Below are 19,690 nucleotides of genomic sequence, written 5' to 3' on the forward strand. Positions count from 1 at the left end.
ATCTATTGGCTAAGCAAACTTTACCCGGATATGTAGTTTGTTTTATAACTAATACACTAATGAAGCCTAAACAACAGCGTGATAATAAACTACAATACCCAGAGTGCAGGGCGAGAGAAGGAGAGAAGGGGGCGCGTCTCTTTCAAGACTCCCGCGGAACTTCTCTGTAGGATACGTGCAGGTGTGGAGGGTTTTCAACACAAAGGTACCACGTTGTAGTTATGTTTTATGAGTATATGTCATGTTAGGTACAGTTATAATTCGTGACATAAACAGATACGAGCGTCACAGCACTATCGTAACGACTGTTTCGTGTTGTGTACAAACCTACACATGGGAACAATGTATTCCCGCTGCAGTCTCCTAGCATCAGGCTAACGATGCTCTGTGATTGACAGGCTGCCTCCTGCTGTGAGTCAGATCCACACCACGTCAGCATGGCGGCGAAGAACACTCTGTGAGTATAACGTGGAGATAACACTGTTTTACTGTTTTTATTCTGACGGGAGTGAGTGGTTGTAAGGTGGTGGGAGACGACTCCTGATACGCTGGTACAACAGAACGCATCATGGGAAGTTTCGTTATTCGAGAGACTCTAAAGTCCTAAATAAAAGTCCTAAATAAACTAACTATACGACTCCTAGGAAATAATGTGCCATCCCTAACCCTGTTATTTGATGTACAATTGAAGACCGTAGTTACAGTGAACACCATTAGTAAATCATAAACTGTGAGTTAATTGTTAGTTAATGCTTATTGCTGCATTAACTAACGTATTATATTGTTTTTTTATTGAAGTGTTACCACTATTGTTGTTGTTGTTGTCTTTTTACATAATATACATGACACATGTGGGTTCCAGAGCTAGGCCAGTTCAGAGTCACCCCAATACTCCTGAAGACCGCCATCACTGAGGTCTCACTCTAACCCCCCCTCCCAGGGATGATGAGGACACGTTCAAGATCCTCATAGCGACCGATATCCACCTGGGCTTCCTGGAGAAGGACGCCGTCCGAGGGGACGACACCTTCACCACCCTGGAGGAGATCCTGCAGTGTGCACGGACCAACCAGGTGCTCTGTTGTTATTGATTCTACAAACGACATCTTTAACGGGAACGCAAAGCCCAGATCACTCTTATCTGATGAAAGCTGGTTTGGAACTTGGGGCAGATCCTCTGTCAATTACAAGAAGTCTGCGACTTCTGGCTCCAATGGCTTTTCCTGAGGGATCCTTTTCTATTGGCTGCTCGAGCTAGGGGGTGTGACACGGGTCTAGACAAAGTTTGACCATGCCCCTTTCTTTGGATTCTGTGGAAGACAATCGGTCCGTTATTTCTAAAACCTCGAAGACGCAAGTTATTGTTCTAAGATGTGGGATGACTTGTCCTTTAATAAGAGGGTGCTCTCCTGGTCCCAGACGGGGTTCTGGCTGTGGGTCGTGTGCCCAGCATCATCACATTAACTGTAATGATGAGCCCCAGCCCGATTTCAACCCAACATTTTTTTAATACATGTGTAACTTTGTACACATTTGTTACTTAGGCCTACTCTGCTAAATATATATGTAAGGATGCATAGAACGCCGGTCATTATCGGGAAAATAATCCCTGACAGGGCGAACAGGACACCGACGCACAGCAGAGGTGTCCTGTTCGCCCTGAAGGGCCTTATTTTCGATAATGACCGGCGACGTTCTATAGATTATCCCGCTTATTAAACGGCTACTTGCCAAAACGACAAAATAACTTCACATGTGTGTGCCTTTTTACAATTTATTCGTTAGCAGCATTCGTATTGTTGATCAGCAGTGAAATAGTCCGCCAAAGACGTTGACGTCGCTTAGCAACCGAAGACGCTGGGTTGATAAGTTACCGGACTACTACCCATGCAAGTGAACAGAGCGTTCCACGGCATTGACAAGAACCGTGTAATAATGGCCTATAATGTTTCTGTTTATGGCATAGATTTCTCCTAAACACAAACGCTCGATGAAAGGCCCGGCCCGACCCGGCTCGACGATAGTGGTGGGAGATATTGGCGGGCCGGGTCAATCAAAACCCTCATTGTTTTACATGAATTGGATAAACAAATGACCACTGTAGCATATTTAAACACAATTCAAATTGTGCAGAGAATTATTTCCATTGGTCATTCTGACCGGAGACATTTAGAATTTTCGGTCCTCCTCATTTTTTTCCGGTCAATGACCGGTAATTACCGGACAACGGAAACTCTGTCTCCTGGTCCCCTCCTCTCTCCTGGTCCCAGACGGAGCTCTGGCTGTGGGTCGTATCAGGGCCCTCCTCTCTCCTGGTCCCAGACGGAGCTCTGGCTGTGGGTCGTATCAGGGCCCTCCTCTCTCCTGGTCCCAGACGGAGCTCTGGCTGTGGGTCGTATCAGGGCCCTCCTCTCTCCTGGTCCCATCAGGGACCTCCTCTCTGCTCCGCAGGTGGACTTCATCCTGCTCGGAGGGGACCTCTTCCATGAGAACAAGCCGTCTCGCCGCTGCCTCCACAGCTGTATCTCCATGCTCCGCAAGTACTGCATGGGAGGCACGCCCATCGTCTTCGACATCGTCAGCGACCAGACGGTCAACTTCGGCACCAGCACGTCAGTCTCACTCTTACTCTTCCATTACTCTACTGTAGTGCCAAGCACTAACAATCACTAGTTTAACCCATTCCCCGAATACAACAGAGATAGCTAGGATAAGATGCTACACAATGCTAAGTGCAAGGACGTACAACATACAATAAGTGTGTAGGGGGGCTATGCAGAGCTGGTCCTTGTTCCTGTTATTCCCTTTCATATTTCCAATCTCCCAAAAGCGTCTGCTCTTCTTTGGTTTTGTTGCGTGTGTTGATCCTGCTCTGCGTTCACCTTCAGGTTTCCGTGGGTTAACTACCAGGATGAGAACCTCAACATCTCTATCCCTGTCTTCAGTGTCCACGGGAACCACGACGACCCCACCGGAGTGAGTTCCTCTGGGGCCCGCCTTACGCTGCAGGTCATGGGGGTGTGTGTGTGTGTGTAACTGTGTGTCCCCCCCCCCCCCAGTCTGAGGGTCTGTGTGCCTTGGACCTGCTGAGCACCTGTGGGCTGGTCAACCACTTCGGGCGCTCGCTGTCCGTGGAGAAGATCGAGATTAGTCCCGTTCTCATGCAGAAAGGAACCACCAAGCTGGCGCTTTATGGGCTTGGTGAGTGTGTGTGTGTGTGAGTGTGTCTGTGTCTGTGCTTGTGGTTAGTTGGAATGGTTGCAAAATATACTTGTGTGTGTGTGTGTGTGTGTAGGCTCCATCCCTGACGAGCGGCTGTACAGGATGTTCGTGAACAAGCAGGTGACCATGTTGAGGCCTAGGGAGGATGAGGAGCAGTGGTTCAACCTCTTCACCATCCACCAGAACAGGTGGGGTCACCACCTTCGACCCTGGGACCCCACGACGCACCTGAGGACGTGCTAATGCACTGCGACGCTTCGTTAATGTTTGGAAGCTGCAGGGATTCTGTCACTAATACTAATACATCTAATAATCTCTGTTATGTATAACCTACCTGGTGATGTCGCTTCCCCTTTGTACAGGACGTGGAAGTGACATCGCTATTATTAAGCCATTAGAACTATGTTCTCAACATCTGTGTGTGTGTGTGTCTCTCAGGAGTAAGCACGGCCCCACTAACTACATCCCGGAGCAGTTCCTGGATGAGTTCATCGACCTGGTGGTCTGGGGCCACGAGCACGAGTGTCTGATCACCCCCACCCGCAACGAGCAGCAGCTATTCTATGTCACCCAGCCGGGAAGCTCCGTGGCCACGTCCCTGTCCCCTGGAGAGGCCGCCAAGAAGTATGGGCACACACAGACACACAGACAGTCCCCACGCACACAGACAGGCACACAGACAGTCCCCACGCACACAGACAGACACACAGACAGTCCCCACGCACACAGACAGTCCCCACGCACACAGACAGGCACACAGACAGTCCCCACGCACACAGACAGACACACAGACAGTCCCCACGCACACAGACAGACAAACAGACGGACACCCCCCCACACAGACAGACAGACACTCCCCCACTAGGGTCAGGGTGAGGGTCAGGGTGAGGGTTAGGGTGAGGGTCAGGGTGAGGGTCAGGGTCAGGGTGAGGGTCAGGCTTCTGGTCAGGGTCAGGATGAGGGTCAGGGTGAGGGTTAGGGTGAGGGTCAGGGTGAGGGTCAGGGTGAGGGTTAGGGTGAGGGTCAGGGTGAGGGTCAGGGTGAGGGTTAGGGTCAGAGTGAGGGTCAGGGTGAGGGTGAGGGTGAGGGTGAGGGTTAGGGTGAGGGTGAGGGTTAGGGTGAGGGTCAGGGTCAGGGTGAGGGTCAGGGTGAGGGTTAGGGTCAGGGTGAGGGTGAGGGTCAGGGTCAGGGTCAGGGTGAGGGTCAGGGTGAGGTTGAGGGTGAGGGTGAGGGTTAGGGTGAGGGTCAGGGTGAGGGTCAGGGTGAGGGTCAGAGTGAGGGTCAGGGTGAGGGTCAGGGTGAGGGTCAGGGTGAGGGTTTGGGTCAGAGTGAGGGTCAGAGTGAGGGTCAGGGTGAGGGTCAGGGTGAGGGTGAGGTTGAGGGTGAGGTTGAGGGTGAGGGTCAGGGTGAGGGTCAGGGTGAGGGTCAGAGTGAGGGTCAGGGTGAGGGTCAGGGTGAGGGTCAGGCTTCTGGTTAGGGTCAGGGTCAGTCAATACCTTTTTGGATACCTGTCTGGAGGTCCAGCAGAGGAACTCTACACCAGGGGTTTTCAAAGTATGAGAGAGTGAGCCCCCCCTCAGAGAATAAATTTCAGCTGAGCCCCCCCCAATTTCTTTTTTCTAAATCTCTGTGTTTTGAAGATCTTTTAATTATTTTACACATTTTAAACATCTCTGATAATATTTGACACATTTTAAACATCTCTGATATTTTTTTTAAACATTGTAAACATTTTTAAAACATTTTAAACATATTTTTGAAAAATTCTAAACATCTTTGTGTGTTTTTAAACACATTTCTTAACACATTTTTACATCTTTATCTAAGCTTAACGTTTTTGAAATACATTTGAACATCTTAATCTGTAAACTGCCAGTTAAGCCTCCTTTTTAGCTAACCTCAACTTTAGTGCGAGCAATGAGTTTGCGTAGCTGTGTTCGAAATCGTTCCCTATCACGGATATAGTGCACTATATAGGGTGCTCGCCATTTTGTAGTGGTGTTCGAATTCTCAGTGGTAAATTTCACGCACTATAAAGTGGACTTAAACTACCCAAAATTTGAGTGAACATACGATGTTCCCTACATGTTACTCCCGTATACCACAGTGCAATGCAGTCGTGTTTTTCCGGAGAAGAAGAAGCTGAATAATAACGAAAACGAATACATTTAATGATGGAGTCTCCGGCTTTCGTTTAGAAATGTCAACAATTTATTTGGGATTTAACATAGAAAATGTAACATTCAAAATTAATAAAAAAAACCTTGATCAACGTCAATTTAACATCAATACAACCTCCAGCTTCCCTCTAGGGTGCCCGGTTTGTTTACTTGATGTGGGCGCATCCGTCTGCGTCACACAAATACCCGGCGCATTTAATGACACAAATGACGTTTAGAAATAGTAGTGTCCGAATTCTCCTTTGTTCGTTCCCTATATAGTGCACTATATCATGAACACTATATAGGGAATAGTGAGTGAGTGAATAGGGAACGACTTTGAACACAGCACGTCTTCGTCTTTGTGTTTTTTCTGTTTCTTTTTCTGGTTATTTTTTTCTCACGTCGCGCCCCCCCTGAAGAACTCTGGCGCCCCCCAGGGGAGGCGCGCCTCACAGTTTGAAAACCACTGCTCTACACCATCATGTTTGCTGGAAAAGAGAAGGTTCACCCTGTAATAAATAAATATATGGTAAATGAGACATGAAGGACATGACGCAATAATGTAAGTAGTTCATTCTAACCTCTGGTGACACACCAGTGACATGTAGAAAGCCCCCATGTGTTTCCGATTGACCCCGCTGGCTCCTCTAGTTCCCTGTCCAGGGGATTCTAAGCCATCGCTTTCTTCAATGGGGGTCTCACTTTGTGGCGACCCCTTCTACTCTGTGCTGCTGTGCTATTCATCCTCATTCCCTCCCTTTCTCGTTCTAATGTTGATCATCTTCTCTGATTGCTCTCAGCCAACTCCAGTGAGAAAATGTAAACTAATCCCTTTATGCAAATGTCTGACCTTTGTCCTGTTTCACCCCAGGCACATCGGCCTGCTGAGGGTCAAAGGTCGCAAGATGAACCTGCAGAAGATCCCCCTGAACACGGTGAGGCAGTTCTTCATCCAGGACATCGTGCTGGCGGACCACCAGGACCTGTTCACCGCCGGGACCCCCCAGGTCACCAAGAAGGTGGAGGACTTCTGCCACGCCAAGGTGAAGCATGGCACACACAGCCATACCCCACGCACACCCATTAAACACTCAGTGTTATTAAAAGATAAACTGCAGATTAAACAGGGAAGACCCGAATACATCAGGTAATATTTCCCTGGCTGAACCAGAGACCACAAAACTTGTGTTATAAATGTCCTAAACTCTTCCCTGGGCATCTCCTCATGGCGTGCTCCCCTAGGTGGTGGAGATGTTGGATCAGGCAGAACGAGAACGACTGGGCTGCCCGCTTACTCCAGAGAAGCCTCTCATTCGTATCAGGGTAAGAATAGACATGACTCATGAAGGAGGTACCGCAGCCTCTCAGCAGCTCTGATCTCCTTCTCTCTCCCTCACTAGGTGGATTACAGCGGCGGCTTCGAGGCCTTCAACACCTCGCGCTTCAGTCAGAAGTTTGTGGACCGCGTGGCGAACCCAAAAGACGTCATTCATTTCCTCAGACGACGAGAGAACAAGGAGGCCGTCAAAGGTGATGCCCAGAAGACCACTCTGGTGGAACAGTTGATGCTTTAGGAGGCAGACCCCTCGCCTCACCTCCCACTGTGTGCCCTGTGTTCAGACGAGATCAACATCGACTACAGCCGGCTGGTCCGGACCACAGCCGTGGAAGGTCTGAGGGTGGAAGACCTGGTCAAACAATACTTTGAAGCTGCTGAACAGGTACGCAGACCTCCAGGTACGCAGACCTCCAGGTACGCAGACCTCCAGGTACGAAGACCTCCAGGTACGAAGACCTCCAGGTACGCAGACCTCCAGGTACGCAGACCTCCAGGTACGAAGACCTCCAGGTACGCAGACCTCCAGGTTCGAAGACCTCCACGTACGCAGACCTCCAGGTACGCAGACCTCCAGGTACGCAGACCTCCAGGTACGAAGACCTCCAGGTACAAAGACCTCCAGGTACGTAGACCACCATTGTATTAGTATAGCCCTTAATCACAGTCTGAAAAGGGGGGGTGGCCGGTGAACCGTCAACACGTCACCGCAACACGCTGAAACAGACAGAATAATGAAGGAGGGGGAAGGTCCACACTAAACTGATCATTCAGTGACCAACACACATCATACAGCCAAAACATTCACACGGTCAGACACTGACCCCCCCCCGGTTTGGAATCTCAACACCCCAGAGAATGTCCAATTCCTCTCTGCTCCCTCCTGTTTACCTTGGAGAGGTGTTGCATTCCATCCACCTGTGGACTCCCAGAGGAGCTGAAGGGATGGGTCAGGATGGGCAGCGTAGAGCGTAGACGTAACCTGCAGCCCTGCTCCCTGTACTGCAGAAGGTCCAGCTGTCCCTGCTGACGGAGAGCGGAATGGGGAAGGCCATCCAGGAGTTTGTGGACAAAGACGAGAAGGAAGCCATCGAGGAGCTCATCAGCTACCAGCTGGAGAAGACACAGCGCCACCTGCAGGGCCGTGGGGTGACCACGGAGCAGGACATTGACGCCGAGGTAGGGTGTTAGGGAGACCTGGGGAGCCCCCTCATCCCCTGACCCTCACCCTACCCCTTACCCTAACCCTACCCCTAAACCTCTCTCTAACCCTAACCCTAACCCTCGACCTACCCCTAACTAGGGATGGGGATCAAAACCTGGTTCTATCAAGGAACCAGTTCCACTTTATTCAAAACCCGAAAGTCATTAACGTTTGGGCCGTCGTTCATTTATTAATTTTTTGACCCGTAGGTCCTGTAACGTCAAGTTGTGTCCCTCGAGTCGCGTCTCGGCATTTAAATCAAATCAATCCAATCACTGCAGCGTGTCCACTAATGTTTTTGAATGGAATTGTTGGCAAACAGGTATTACAAGTAGGGATCGACCGATTATCGGCCGGGCCGATTATCGGCGGTGATATTCGGCATTTTGACGCATATCGGCATCAGCCTTTTTTTTGATCCGACGGCCGATAAGAGATCAATTTAAAACTGGGTTATTGTGGCTCTGATGCAGCCGCGCCTCTCTGTCTGCTGTCACTACGCTGTCTCCAGCATTGTCCCACCCACAGCACCATCTGATTGGTTACACGCTCTGGTTACACGCAGAGCCACGACGGGTAACAGCCAATCAGCAGTGAAAGTTGTGCATGCACAGTGCTCACACACACACGGCGGAGAGGAGAAAAAGTTTTGTCTGGTTTGGTTTCGAGGTAAGTTAAGGCAGCAGACTCTCCCGAAATTGTAATAAACATCCCAGTCCTCTACAACTCACTACTACTACTACTAACTACTAGTAACATTACTGTGAGCCCATTAACGTTATGTAAACATAAGCGGCAGCTCTGCTCACAGTCCTGCGTCCAGGCATGCCTGTTGTTTGTTGATAATATCGATATGGAAATAGTCTGTGATAGTAGAAGTCTGTGTGTGAGTGAGAGTAAAAACCTAATAAACTCAAGTCAGTCCAGTTTTGTTGCAGGGAAGCACGATAACCGGTGGTTATACTTCTACAACTGCGTAATGCGCTATCCAACTGCGTAACCACGGAGCCCCTCGAGCCCTTAGGCTTTAAGGTGAAGGCTGATTAGCTTTTAGCGTAACGTTAGCCCAGCGGTCCGCTTTCTCCTTCTCTGGCTCTAGACGCTCAGCAGACTGTAGCGAAACTCTACAACTCACGACTACTAACGTTACTGTGAGGCCCAATACGTTAGCAGCAGCTGTCTGTTCCTATGATAAACACTGATTATTAAAGTGAAGATGCTGTAGGCTATTTAGTGTTTTTTAACGGTTTAATCACTTGAAACAAGGTTGCTGATAATATTGATAGGGAAATAGTCAGTGATAAAAGTAAGAAGTGTGAGAGAGAGAGAGAGAGAGAGAGAGAGAGAGAGAGAGAAATTCAGTTAGTTTTATTGCAGGGAAGCACGATGAGGGGATGGCTAGAGAATAGTGTGTGTGTGTGTGTGTGTGTGTGTGTGTGTGTGTGTGTGTGTGTGTGTGTGTGTGTGTAAGCCACATGAGAAGCTGCAGAAACTGACAGCAAAGCACCGTCTGTCTGAGAAGACTGTCGGCCAATAATGGCTGTTTAACTAGGGAACTATTTATTTAAATGTTCAGTTAACTTCATTAAAACACCCTGCACTTTTTTTTTTTGTTTGAACTTAAATGAAAGATAAGTAAAAGATTAACATTTCAGTTCAGGAAAATTTTAGTGAGCCATTTATTTGTTTAAATTGTGTTATGTTGCAAATCTGATAAGCTGTTGTGTTTATTAACCCATGTGTGCCCTGCTGCGCGGAGCAACATTATATCTAGTAGATACAGTGTTGCTCCGCGCAGCAGGGCACACATGGGTTAAACATATGCTTAAAGGCATTTAAATGAAGTTAAGTGTTGGAGTTCCTATTATTCAAAATTTTGACGCAAATTCTTTCCCTTTTTCTGTAAATTAATATCTGCTCCAAATATCGGTTATCGGCCCCCTTGACCACTAATAATCGGTATCGGTATCGGCCCTGAAAAAAACATATCGGTCTATCTCTAATTACAAGTAAAACAAGTGAAGTCTGGCAGTTAACTTTGCTCGCGAGGATGGCTGAACGGGCGAAAAGGGCGAATATCATTTATTGTAAAGGGGGAACACAACCTCAATGGCCAAGCATATTAGCATTGTGCATCAAGTAAAGACCAAATGCAGAACCTTCGACTGTCTCCGAGTTGAAAAGACTCCTGTCTCCTCCTTCTCCTGTCGCACCACAGACACAGTCTTAATCATCCACTCAAAGTACGAGCGGTAATCGCACACACAGACATTGTCGCTTGTCCCGTCAGTTAAAAATAGTAATCCAATTGTGAAATCGGTGTTGTAATCAGCAGCATACAAGCTAGTTATCTTAAAAAGTAAATAAAGTTTCAGATGTGCTGCGTGATGATGTGTTGAGGTTGGCTCAGTAAAACGACTGTCAGATTATAATGATGCGTTCAAATGGAGCATAAAGAAACGGTGAATTGAGTTTTTGGTGAGTGTTTCTGTGTTACTAATACAGTTTTATAGTGCTCTAATCATTTTAGTTTATACAACTAAAACTACTGATGTCAATATTTATTAAGAATTACATATTTAATTTAAAATGCAATTATTTATTTCCTAAATATTTCCTCATCACTAAAAACGCTTCGTATTTCCACCAATTAATAGAAAAGTATCGATAGTGGTACCGATAAAGACTCAGATCGTTAAGGAGTATCGAAAATGGTATTGATATCAATAAATATTTATGATCCCCATCCCTACCACTAACCCTTACCCTAACCCTTACCCCCTACCCCTCTCTACCCCTACCCCTCTCTACCCCTACCCCTCTCTACCCCTACCCCTCTCTACCCCTACCCCTCTCTACCCCTACCCCTCTCTACCCCTACCCCTCTCTCTACCCCTACCCCTCTCTCTACCCCTACCCCTCTCTACCCCTACCCCTCTCTCTACCCCTACCCCTCTCTCTACCCCTACCCCTCTCTACCCCTACCCCTCTCTACCCCTACCCCTCTCTCTACCCCTACCCCTCTCTACCCCTACCCCTCTCTACCCCTACCCCTCTCTCTACCCCTACCCCTCTCTACCCCTACCCCTCTCTACCCCTACCCCTCTCTCTACCCCTACCCCTCTCTCTACCCCTACCCCTCTCTACCCCTACCCCTCTCTCTACCCCTACCCCTCTCTACCCCTACCCCTCTCTACCCCTACCCCTCTCTCTACCCCTACCCCTCTCTCTACCCCTACCCCTCTCTACCCCTACCCCTCTCTCTACCCCTACCCCTCTCTACCCCTACCCCTCTCTCTACCCCTACCCCTCTCTCTACCCCTACCCCTCTCTCTACCCCTACCCCTCTCTCTACCCCTACCCCTCTCTCTACCCCTACCCCTCTCTACCCCTACCCCTCTCTCTACCCCTACCCCTCTCTCTACCCCTACCCCTCTCTACCCCTACCCCTCTCTACCCCTACCCCTCTCTCTACCCCTACCCCTCTCTACCCCTACCCCTCTCTCTACCCCTACCCCTCTCTACCCCTACCCCTCTCTCTACCCCTACCCCTCTCTCTACCCCTACCCCTCTCTACCCCTACCCCTCTCTACCCCTACCCCTCTCTACCCCTACCCCTCTCTCTACCCCTACCCCTCTCTACCCCTACCCCTCTCTACCCCTACCCCTCTCTCTACCCCTACCCCTCTCTCTACCCTTACCCCTCTCTACCCCTACCCCTCTCTCTACCCCTACCCCCCTCTCTACCCCTACCCCTCTCTACCCCTACCCCTCTCTACCCCTACCCCTCTCTCTACCCCTACCCCTCTCTACCCCTACCCTCTCTCTACCCCTACCCCTCTCTACCCCTACCCCTCTCTACCCCTACCCCTCTCTACCCCTACCCCTCTCTACCCCTACCCCTCTCTCTACCCCTACCCCTCTCTACCCCTACCCCTCTCTCTACCCCTACCCCTCTCTACCCCTACCCCTCTCTCTACCCCTACCCCTCTCTACCCCTACCCCTCTCTCTACCCCTACCCCTCTCTCTACCCCTACCCCTCTCTCTACCCCTACCCCTCTCTACCCCTACCCCTCTCTACCCCTACCCCTCTCTCTACCCCTACCCCTCTCTCTACCCCTACCCCTCTCTACCCCTACCCCTCTCTCTACCCCTACCCCTCTCTACCCCTACCCCTCTCTACCCCTACCCCTCTCTCTACCCCTACCCCTCTCTCTACCCCTACCCCTCTCTCTACCCCTACCCCTCTCTACCCCTACCCCTCTTTCTACCCCTACCCCTCTCTACCCCTACCCCTCTCTACCCCTACCCCTCTCTCTACCCCTACCCCCCTCTCTACCCCTACCCCTCTCTACCCCTACCCCTCTCTCTACCCCTACCCCTCTCTACCCCTACCCCTCTCTACCCCTACCCCTCTCTCTACCCCTACCCCTCTCTACCCCTACCCCTCTCTCTACCCCTACCCCTCTCTACCCCTACCCCTCTCTACCCCTACCCCTCTCTACCCCTACCCCTCTCTACCCCTACCCCTCTCTACCCCTACCCCTCTCTACCCCTACCCCTCTCTACCCCTACCCCTCTCTCTACCCCTACCCCTCTCTACCCCTACCCCTCTCTCTACCCCTACCCCTCTCTACCCCTACCCCTCTCTACCCCTACCCCTCTCTCTACCCCTACCCCTCTCTCTACCCCTACCCCTCTCTCTACCCCTACCCCCCTCTCTACCCCTACCCCTCTCTACCCCTACCCCTCTCTCTACCCCTACCCCTCTCTACCCCTACCCCCCTCTCTACCCCTACCCCTCTCTCTACCCCTACCCCCCTCTCTACCCCTACCCCTCTCTACCCCTACCCCTACCCCCCTCTCTACCCCTACCCCTCTCTCTACCCCTACCCCTCTCTCTACCCCTACCCCTCTCTACCCCTACCCCTCTCTCTACCCCTACCCCTCTCTCTACCCCTACCCCCCTCTCTACCCCTACCCCTCTGGGTGCTCTCCCTCACACGGTGCCTTTACAGATCCAGCGCTTCAGAGACGCCAAGAAGAACACCACTGAGGAGGAGCGGGAGAATAGAGAAGTACGTTCATGTTGGGCTTTTTTCTTTGAACATTTTGGACTCTCAAAACATACGTCCTCCCACACACACACCTGCACACAGTGATTGTGACCTCCTTCTCCTGATGCCCCTGGTCCTCCTCCTCCTCCTCCTCCTCCTCCTCCTCCTCCTCCTCCTCCTCCTCCTCGTTCTCTCCTTCTCCTCCTCCTCCTCGTTCTCTCCTTCTCCTCCTCCTCCTGGTTCTCTCCTTCTCCTCCTCCTCCTCCTCCTCCTCCTCCTCCTCCTCCTCCTCCTCCTCCTCCTGGTTCTCTCCTTCTCCTCCTCCTCCTCCTGGTTCTCTCCTTCTCCTCCTGGTTCTCTCCTTCTCCTCCTCCTCCTCCTGGTTCTCCTCCTCCTCCTCCTGGTCCTCCTCCTCCAACTCCTCCTCAGGCCCTCGACCGAGCCCGGGCTCTGCGTCTGGACCGGGGGGAGGCCCCTCAGGACCCGATGGAGGAGCTGGGCGACATCCACATGGACTCTGACGAGGGCGTGGCCCCGCCCCCGGCCCCAACACGTGGAAGAGGCAGCCGGGGGAGGGGCGGCAGGGGCAGGGGGAGGGGTGAGTTACCATGACGACCATAGTGACCTGGTTTATTTTACACATCCTGTTGGTACGTTTAAGAAGACATGGAGTCTGGAGAGCAGCAGAAGAAGTGGTGGATGTACAGGGCTGGAGAAGAGGCAGATATCAACAAAGTACTGCGATATGAAGCTTTTACTATTGGTTATGTATATTTCCAATGTTTTAAGCTAGGGTGGGTAATTTGGGAGAAAACAGCGGTTGAGATTCCGTAGTGTTCTCTCTGGTCCCTCCCTGCCATGCCCTACCTGCTGTAGCTCCTCCCTCCCAACGTCAGTTATGCGCGTTCATGTGAATTCAGTTACATTGATAGGAAGACGAAACACCATGTCAGATTCCGAGGTAATTAAACATTAGTGCTGATAACTACATAAGTACATATTGAGCATCAACATCTTACTCACAGACATACCATGTATGTTCCGTGTTGAAACGGTTACATTACAGAACCGTAATGTAACGGTTATCGTGGCTTTGCCTAGTAAAAAAACATACCAGCCGACACTTTACATATTCTTCACAATATACCATGGAGAGATATCACTATTCCTTACCCGTCTATAAGAAATGTAGCCATCTCAGCGTCCGATTTTAAGTTTCTCAGGTCACGTAACTCTCTCCATCGCTCATAAGCCACGCCAATGTTTACTCTGGTTTAATATCGAGCTCTCTCCGCCTCCCTTTTAGTAGCTGTCCTTTCAACAAGTGTCTTTCCTCTTTTTGTCGCTGTCTTAGCGGTGTTAGTTGTTGGTATCCGGGGAATGGGAAACTTAGGGGCCGTTGATGAAGACATTGCTATTCATTTGTTGTCGCCGTAGTAGTGCAAAACTGTCAGACTGCTAGGCTCGTGAACGCTCACGCAGGGACGCACTAACGTCGTTGCCAAGGTGAACGGACAGTCCCACAGCCAATAAGAACGGAGAATCAGAGCCGATCTGATTGGTCAAAGTGAACATGAGTGGTGGCAATTTTTGGGGGCGGCACACAGAGGCAGGGGAGAGCAAAGTGATGAGCAGATATTCTCAGAGCACTTCACCTACATATAGCTGACTGGCTATTATGACAGTTTTGCCAAATATTACAGTAAAAAAATTACCCACCCTAGATTTAATGTTGCATTCCTTTAAACAGTTTAAGACGTAAAGAAACAAACATAACTACCAGAGGTAGGAACCATTGAAGAGGCAAAACTGAAAAGGAAAGGTTAATCTATTGTGAGGAAGACATAATGTCTCTAGGGAAGGGCTCCGGCCAATCAGGAACGAGGTGGGGCAGCACCTGGGAAGACGGAGGGAGAGGGGAGCCCACCCACAAACACAAACACATTATCGCTCACAACACAACGATGTAGAGCGAGCGCTCATAACCTTGCTTATTACACTGCTACTTAAAATTTATTTAATTAATTTATTATTGCTTGATTAAAAGTTTATTTTTTTGCTTCCGGATACAGTTGGAATAGCGTCCATAGCAACGGTCTGCAGGCCTTCTCCGTAGGGGGGTGATGGCTCTGGCTTCACTGCAGCAGTGAACCGTTAACAGGACCCTGTTGGGTGATGGCTCTGGCTTCACTGCAGCAGTGAACCGTTAACAGGACCCTGTTGGGTGATGGCTCTGGCTTCACTGCAGCAGTGAACCGTTAACAGGACCCTGTTGGGTGATGGCTCTGGCTTCACTGCAGCAGTGAACCGTTAACAGGACCCTGTTGGGTGATGGCTCTGGCTTCACTGCAGCAGTGAACCGTTAACAGGACCCTGTTGGGTGATGGCTCTGGCTTCACTGCAGCAGTGAACCGTTAACAGGACCCTGTTGGGTGATGGCTCTGGCTTCACTGCAGCAGTGAACCGTTAACAGGACCCTGTTGGGTGATGGCTCTGGCTTCACTGCAGCAGTGAACCGTTAACAGGACCCTGTTGGGTGATGGCTCTGGCTTCACTGCAGCAGTGAACCGTTAACAGGACCCTGTTGGGTGATGGCTCTGGCTTCACTGCAGCAGTGAACCGTTAACAGGACCCTGTTGGGTGATGGCTCTGGCTTCACTGCAGCAGTGAACCGTTAACAGGACCCTGTTGGGTGATGGCTCTGGCTTCACTGCAGCAGTGAACCGTTAACAGGACCCTGTTGGGTGATGGCTCTGGCTTCACTGCAGCAGTGAACCGTTAACAGGACAGCAGAAGGGCCATGTTGGTGAGTCAGCCTGTCTCTCTGTCGGTCCCCAGGGGCCGCTGCTCCTGAACCCAAGGCCGCGGGGCGCGGTCGAGGTCAGAGGTCGTCCGCCGGCGGCAGCAGAAGCATCATGGAAGGTCTGCTCCAACATCAACACAGTCTGTTGCTTCTGTTTATCACTGTACAATATTCACCCATTCATTCACATAACCTGTATGGTCACAATGGATTAACCAGTAAGCTCCCTATCGGCAAGCTGCGAGTGGACGACTGTATTCATTGGATCGGGCACCTACAAGATCGGATTGTAGATCCATCCCCCCCCACACTGTGAGTTGATGACTCCTCACCTTCCCCTCCAACACACTGTGAGCTGATGACTCCTCACCCCCCCCCCCCCACACTGTGAGTCGATGACTCCTCACCCCCCCCACACTGTGAGTCGATGACTCCTCACCCCCCCACACTGTGAGATGATGACTCCTCACCCCAGTGTTGGGGTAACCCTTCTACTAATCCTGCATCCTGCCAGACCTCTATGTGGCCCTTTCTTTAACTCACAGCCCAGCGACCGACCCCCCTCAGACCAACAGGCTGGGGCCCCATCTTGCCCAGGTATCACCCACCCCCCCCTCTAAATCGAGGCCCCAGAGAAGGGGCAGGCGGTTTGCAACTCGCTTGATTTGAGTAACAGTAACACAATAGGAATCAGTGGGTTACCTTTTGTAAGATCTTTGATATTCTGTGAAGCAGAAGGGGAGACCCACACTGGGAGAGAGGCCGGTTACCAGTCGGGGCCCCACTCTGGGCTCTGCTGGTGGTTTTGGGTTTCCTTTGTGAGTCCATGAATAAAGTGTTATTATCGGTTCTACTCGGGGCCAGGGACTGGGAACCTGAAGTGTGAAGTGTTTGAGTGCTTGTATCTGATTCAGTGGTCTTTAGCAGAGCCCCCAGGGCCACTCCCCCCATCCCAGACCCCAGACCCCAGACCCCAGACCCCTAGACCCCAGACCCCTAGACCCCAGACCCCTAGACCCCAGACCCCTAGACCCCAGACCCCTAGACCCCAGACCCCTAGACCCCAGACCCCAGACCCCTAGACCCCAGACCCCCAGACCCCTAGACCCCTAGACCCCAGACCCCCAGACCCCAGACCCCCAGACCCCAGACCCCTAGACCCCAGGCCCCCAGACCCCAGACCCCCTAGACCCCTGGCTCCCGGGCCCCTGGCTCCCGGGCCCCTGGCTCCGCCCAGTCGTGCTGCTCACTGGAAGCTGTAGAGCTCCTGTTGTGGGATCAGGCGTCAGGTTCTATCCCCTTAGGTGTGAATCCCCCTACCTGCACAGACCTGACACCCTACGCCCCGTGGCCAGAGCCCGCCCCACCGTGCCCCCCACAGACGGGCACCATCTGTCTGGACATGATAAATAAAGGCTCCCTCTTCCTTATGGCCGCTGTGAGGCCCGTCCGTGCATTCCTGTGAACGAGCCAATGGTCCGAGAGCTGGCCCTGTGGGGGTCAGAGTTCAGCTCAGAACGGGCTGGGCTGGCGGAGCTGGGATCACTGCCACGTGGATCTCCCTCGGAATGTGCTTCTGCTTTTCCCCCTTTGATTCATAAAGCATGAAGGCAACATAAGGATTGTATATTTCCATTTCTGTCTGTCTGTCTGTCTGTCTGTCTGTCTGTCTGTCTGTCTGTCTGTCTGTCTGTCTGTCTGTCTGTCTGTGTCTCTCTCTCTCTCTCTCTCTCTCTCTCTCTCTCTCTCTCTCTCTCTCTCTCTCTCTCTCTCTCTCTCTCTCTCTCTCTCTCTCTCTCTCTCTCTCTCCCTAACTCTAGCTTTCGACCGCCCATCCCAGCGACGCCCCCGGGCTGGAGCAGCTAAGTCTTACACAGAAGAGGTAGGTTTCCCTCATCAGTGTGAAACCGCCCCCCTCCTCCTCCCCCCCATCGCCCCCCCTAACAGAGTGTCTGTTCCAGGTGGTCATCGAGGACTCTGACGAGGACTTCCCTGCGGTGACGTCTCTGCGGCCCCCCCCCCCGGTGGGTTGGTTCGATTCCCTCTGTAGCCTCTGACTGATGGAGCCGTGGCTCTGTGTTGATCTGACATCCTCCTCCCTGACTCCTCCCAGAGTCTCCTCCACCCGGCCCAGCTTCCAGAGCTCCAGCGAGAGCCAGGCGTCCAGGGGCGTGGCCTTTGAGGACAGCGATGATGAGGACGAGGTAGCCCCTCCCTCCGCCCCCCCCTCACCTCGTTGGTCCAGGACCACTCGGTTGATGAACACTGAATTAACCCCTCTCTCCGTCTCCTCCAATCAGGAGGATCCTTTCAAAGCGCAGAGGAGTCGTACCCAACGATAAGCTCACCAGAGACGGCTTTTTCTTCTGAAGCTCTTGGGTTCCCCTCTCTACTGGTGGAGCTCCAGACGTCCAGTGTGTGTTCCAGTACTCCCAGCTGTGTGGTGAACTGGGAGTACTGAGATTTGGCTCCACTGCCAGGACCCAGAGGACTCAGAGCCCGACTAACCCCCTGTTAGGGTTAGGGTTAGGGTTGGGGTTAACCCTAACCAGGGTTAGAGTTAGGGTTAGAGTTAACCCTAACCAGGGTTAGGGTTGGGGTTAACCCTAACCAGGGTTAGGGATAGGGTTAACCCTAACCCTTAACCCTAACCCAATCAGGCCGATGTGTTCATACAGGAGCTTCCCTTGTCCGCTGGGTTGGTGACGCACTCTTGAACGTTGTCCGTTAAGAGGAATAACACCGTCTGTTGTTTTAGGTTCCTAGATGTTGACTGGTTTAGCAAAAAAAAATAAACAAAAAGTTGACTTTGTTAATTTGTCCTTTGTCTTCGGTCTCATCTACGTTCAACTCCCAGATGCACTCTTGCTTTAGGAACGTGGATTTGACCTCCGTTAAACTCTGGGAAACCCCCCCCCGTCGATAATCCATAGCATGGACTCAGCATGTGGCTCAGGAGGTCGAGTGGGTTGGCTGGTAAGCGGAAGGTTGCTAGTTCGATCCCCTTCTCGTATTTGAGTGGTCGAGCATGACACCGCACCCTGGTGAGCTGGCTGTCGCCTTGCGTGGTTGACACCGCCATCGGTGTGTGAATGAGTGCATGAATGGGTGAATGTTGTGCAGTATTGTAAAGCACTTTGAGCTGGGCTGGTTAGAAAATCGCAGGATAAATGCAGTCCTTTTACCATTTACCCAGTGTGAAATCATCACAGTAGAAACAAGCTAAGACGTATTTTGGACGTCGCTCTTATCTACTTTGTCAGGGAAATTAACATGTTTCAAAATTTGGAATCGTGGAATTTGCCGTGAGGGTCGATGTAATGTCCTTAAAAGACTCGGATCTCATTGAATGGGTGTAAACAAACGCCCCGCGATTTCGCGGCCGCCCCTTTCGCGCTTTTCCATACTGCCACACATTCACGCATTCATGCACACATTCCACACCGACGGCGGAGTAAGCCCCGCAGGGCGACAGCCAGCTGGTCGGGAGCCGTCAGGGTGAGGCGTCTCGCTCAGGGACGCCTCGACACTCCGCTAGGATGAGCCGGGGATTAGCAACCTTTCGCTTAAAAGTCAACCCGCTCAAACTCCTGAGCCAATGGCGCTCCGGGACTGTCTGGGCTCCTTGGCGTCATGATATCAGAGGAGAAGAGACACCGACTGATGCGAGAGGACTTCTCCCCCGTCATCTAGTAGGAGAATTGGATCACCCAGTAGGAGTGTTGGAGCATCCAGTAGGAGGTTTGGCCTTCAGAGATTCCTCTCCACGGGCACGCGCAGGGTCGCGCGCCCCAGGATCCGAGCGCGTGGGCTCAGAGGAGCGAGCGGAGAGGACGCAGGCAGACCTGGTACAAAGAGGACCTCCTGGTACAAAGAGCTCCCAAGGACTGGTCACTCTCCTGGAC

General features: G+C 51.5%; 1 protein-coding gene across 4 annotated transcripts; it reads left to right on the plus strand.

Moving 5' to 3' along the window:
- The first annotated feature begins 162 nt into the window (after positions 1 to 162).
- mre11a (MRE11 homolog A, double strand break repair nuclease) lies at positions 163 to 18,597 on the plus strand. Of its 4 annotated transcripts, none has more exons than XM_079731444.1 (20): positions 163 to 205; positions 399 to 457; positions 941 to 1,073; positions 2,452 to 2,612; positions 2,889 to 2,976; positions 3,060 to 3,201; positions 3,296 to 3,410; positions 3,661 to 3,846; positions 6,256 to 6,427; positions 6,627 to 6,707; positions 6,785 to 6,914; positions 7,005 to 7,105; positions 7,729 to 7,899; positions 12,944 to 13,003; positions 13,412 to 13,580; positions 15,821 to 15,904; positions 17,606 to 17,667; positions 17,747 to 17,809; positions 17,901 to 17,989; positions 18,086 to 18,597. In XM_079731444.1, the coding sequence occupies exons 2-20, from the start codon at positions 438 to 440 to the stop codon at positions 18,153 to 18,155; spliced, it is 2,097 nt and encodes a 698-aa protein (XP_079587570.1). In that variant the 5' UTR covers positions 163 to 205; positions 399 to 437; the 3' UTR covers positions 18,156 to 18,597. The 4 variants fall into 4 exon arrangements, with proteins under 4 accessions (XP_079587570.1, XP_079587571.1, XP_079587568.1 ...); XM_079731445.1 differs by having other exon boundaries at positions 17,747 to 17,807; positions 17,898 to 17,989; XM_079731442.1 differs by lacking the exons at positions 163 to 205; positions 399 to 457 and having other exon boundaries at positions 954 to 2,612.
- The last annotated feature ends 1,093 nt before the right edge of the window (positions 18,598 to 19,690 follow it).

Source organism: Pollachius pollachius, assembly GCF_949987615.1.
Source record: "Pollachius pollachius genome assembly, chromosome: 3".
NCBI lineage: Eukaryota > Metazoa > Chordata > Actinopteri > Gadiformes > Gadidae > Pollachius > Pollachius pollachius.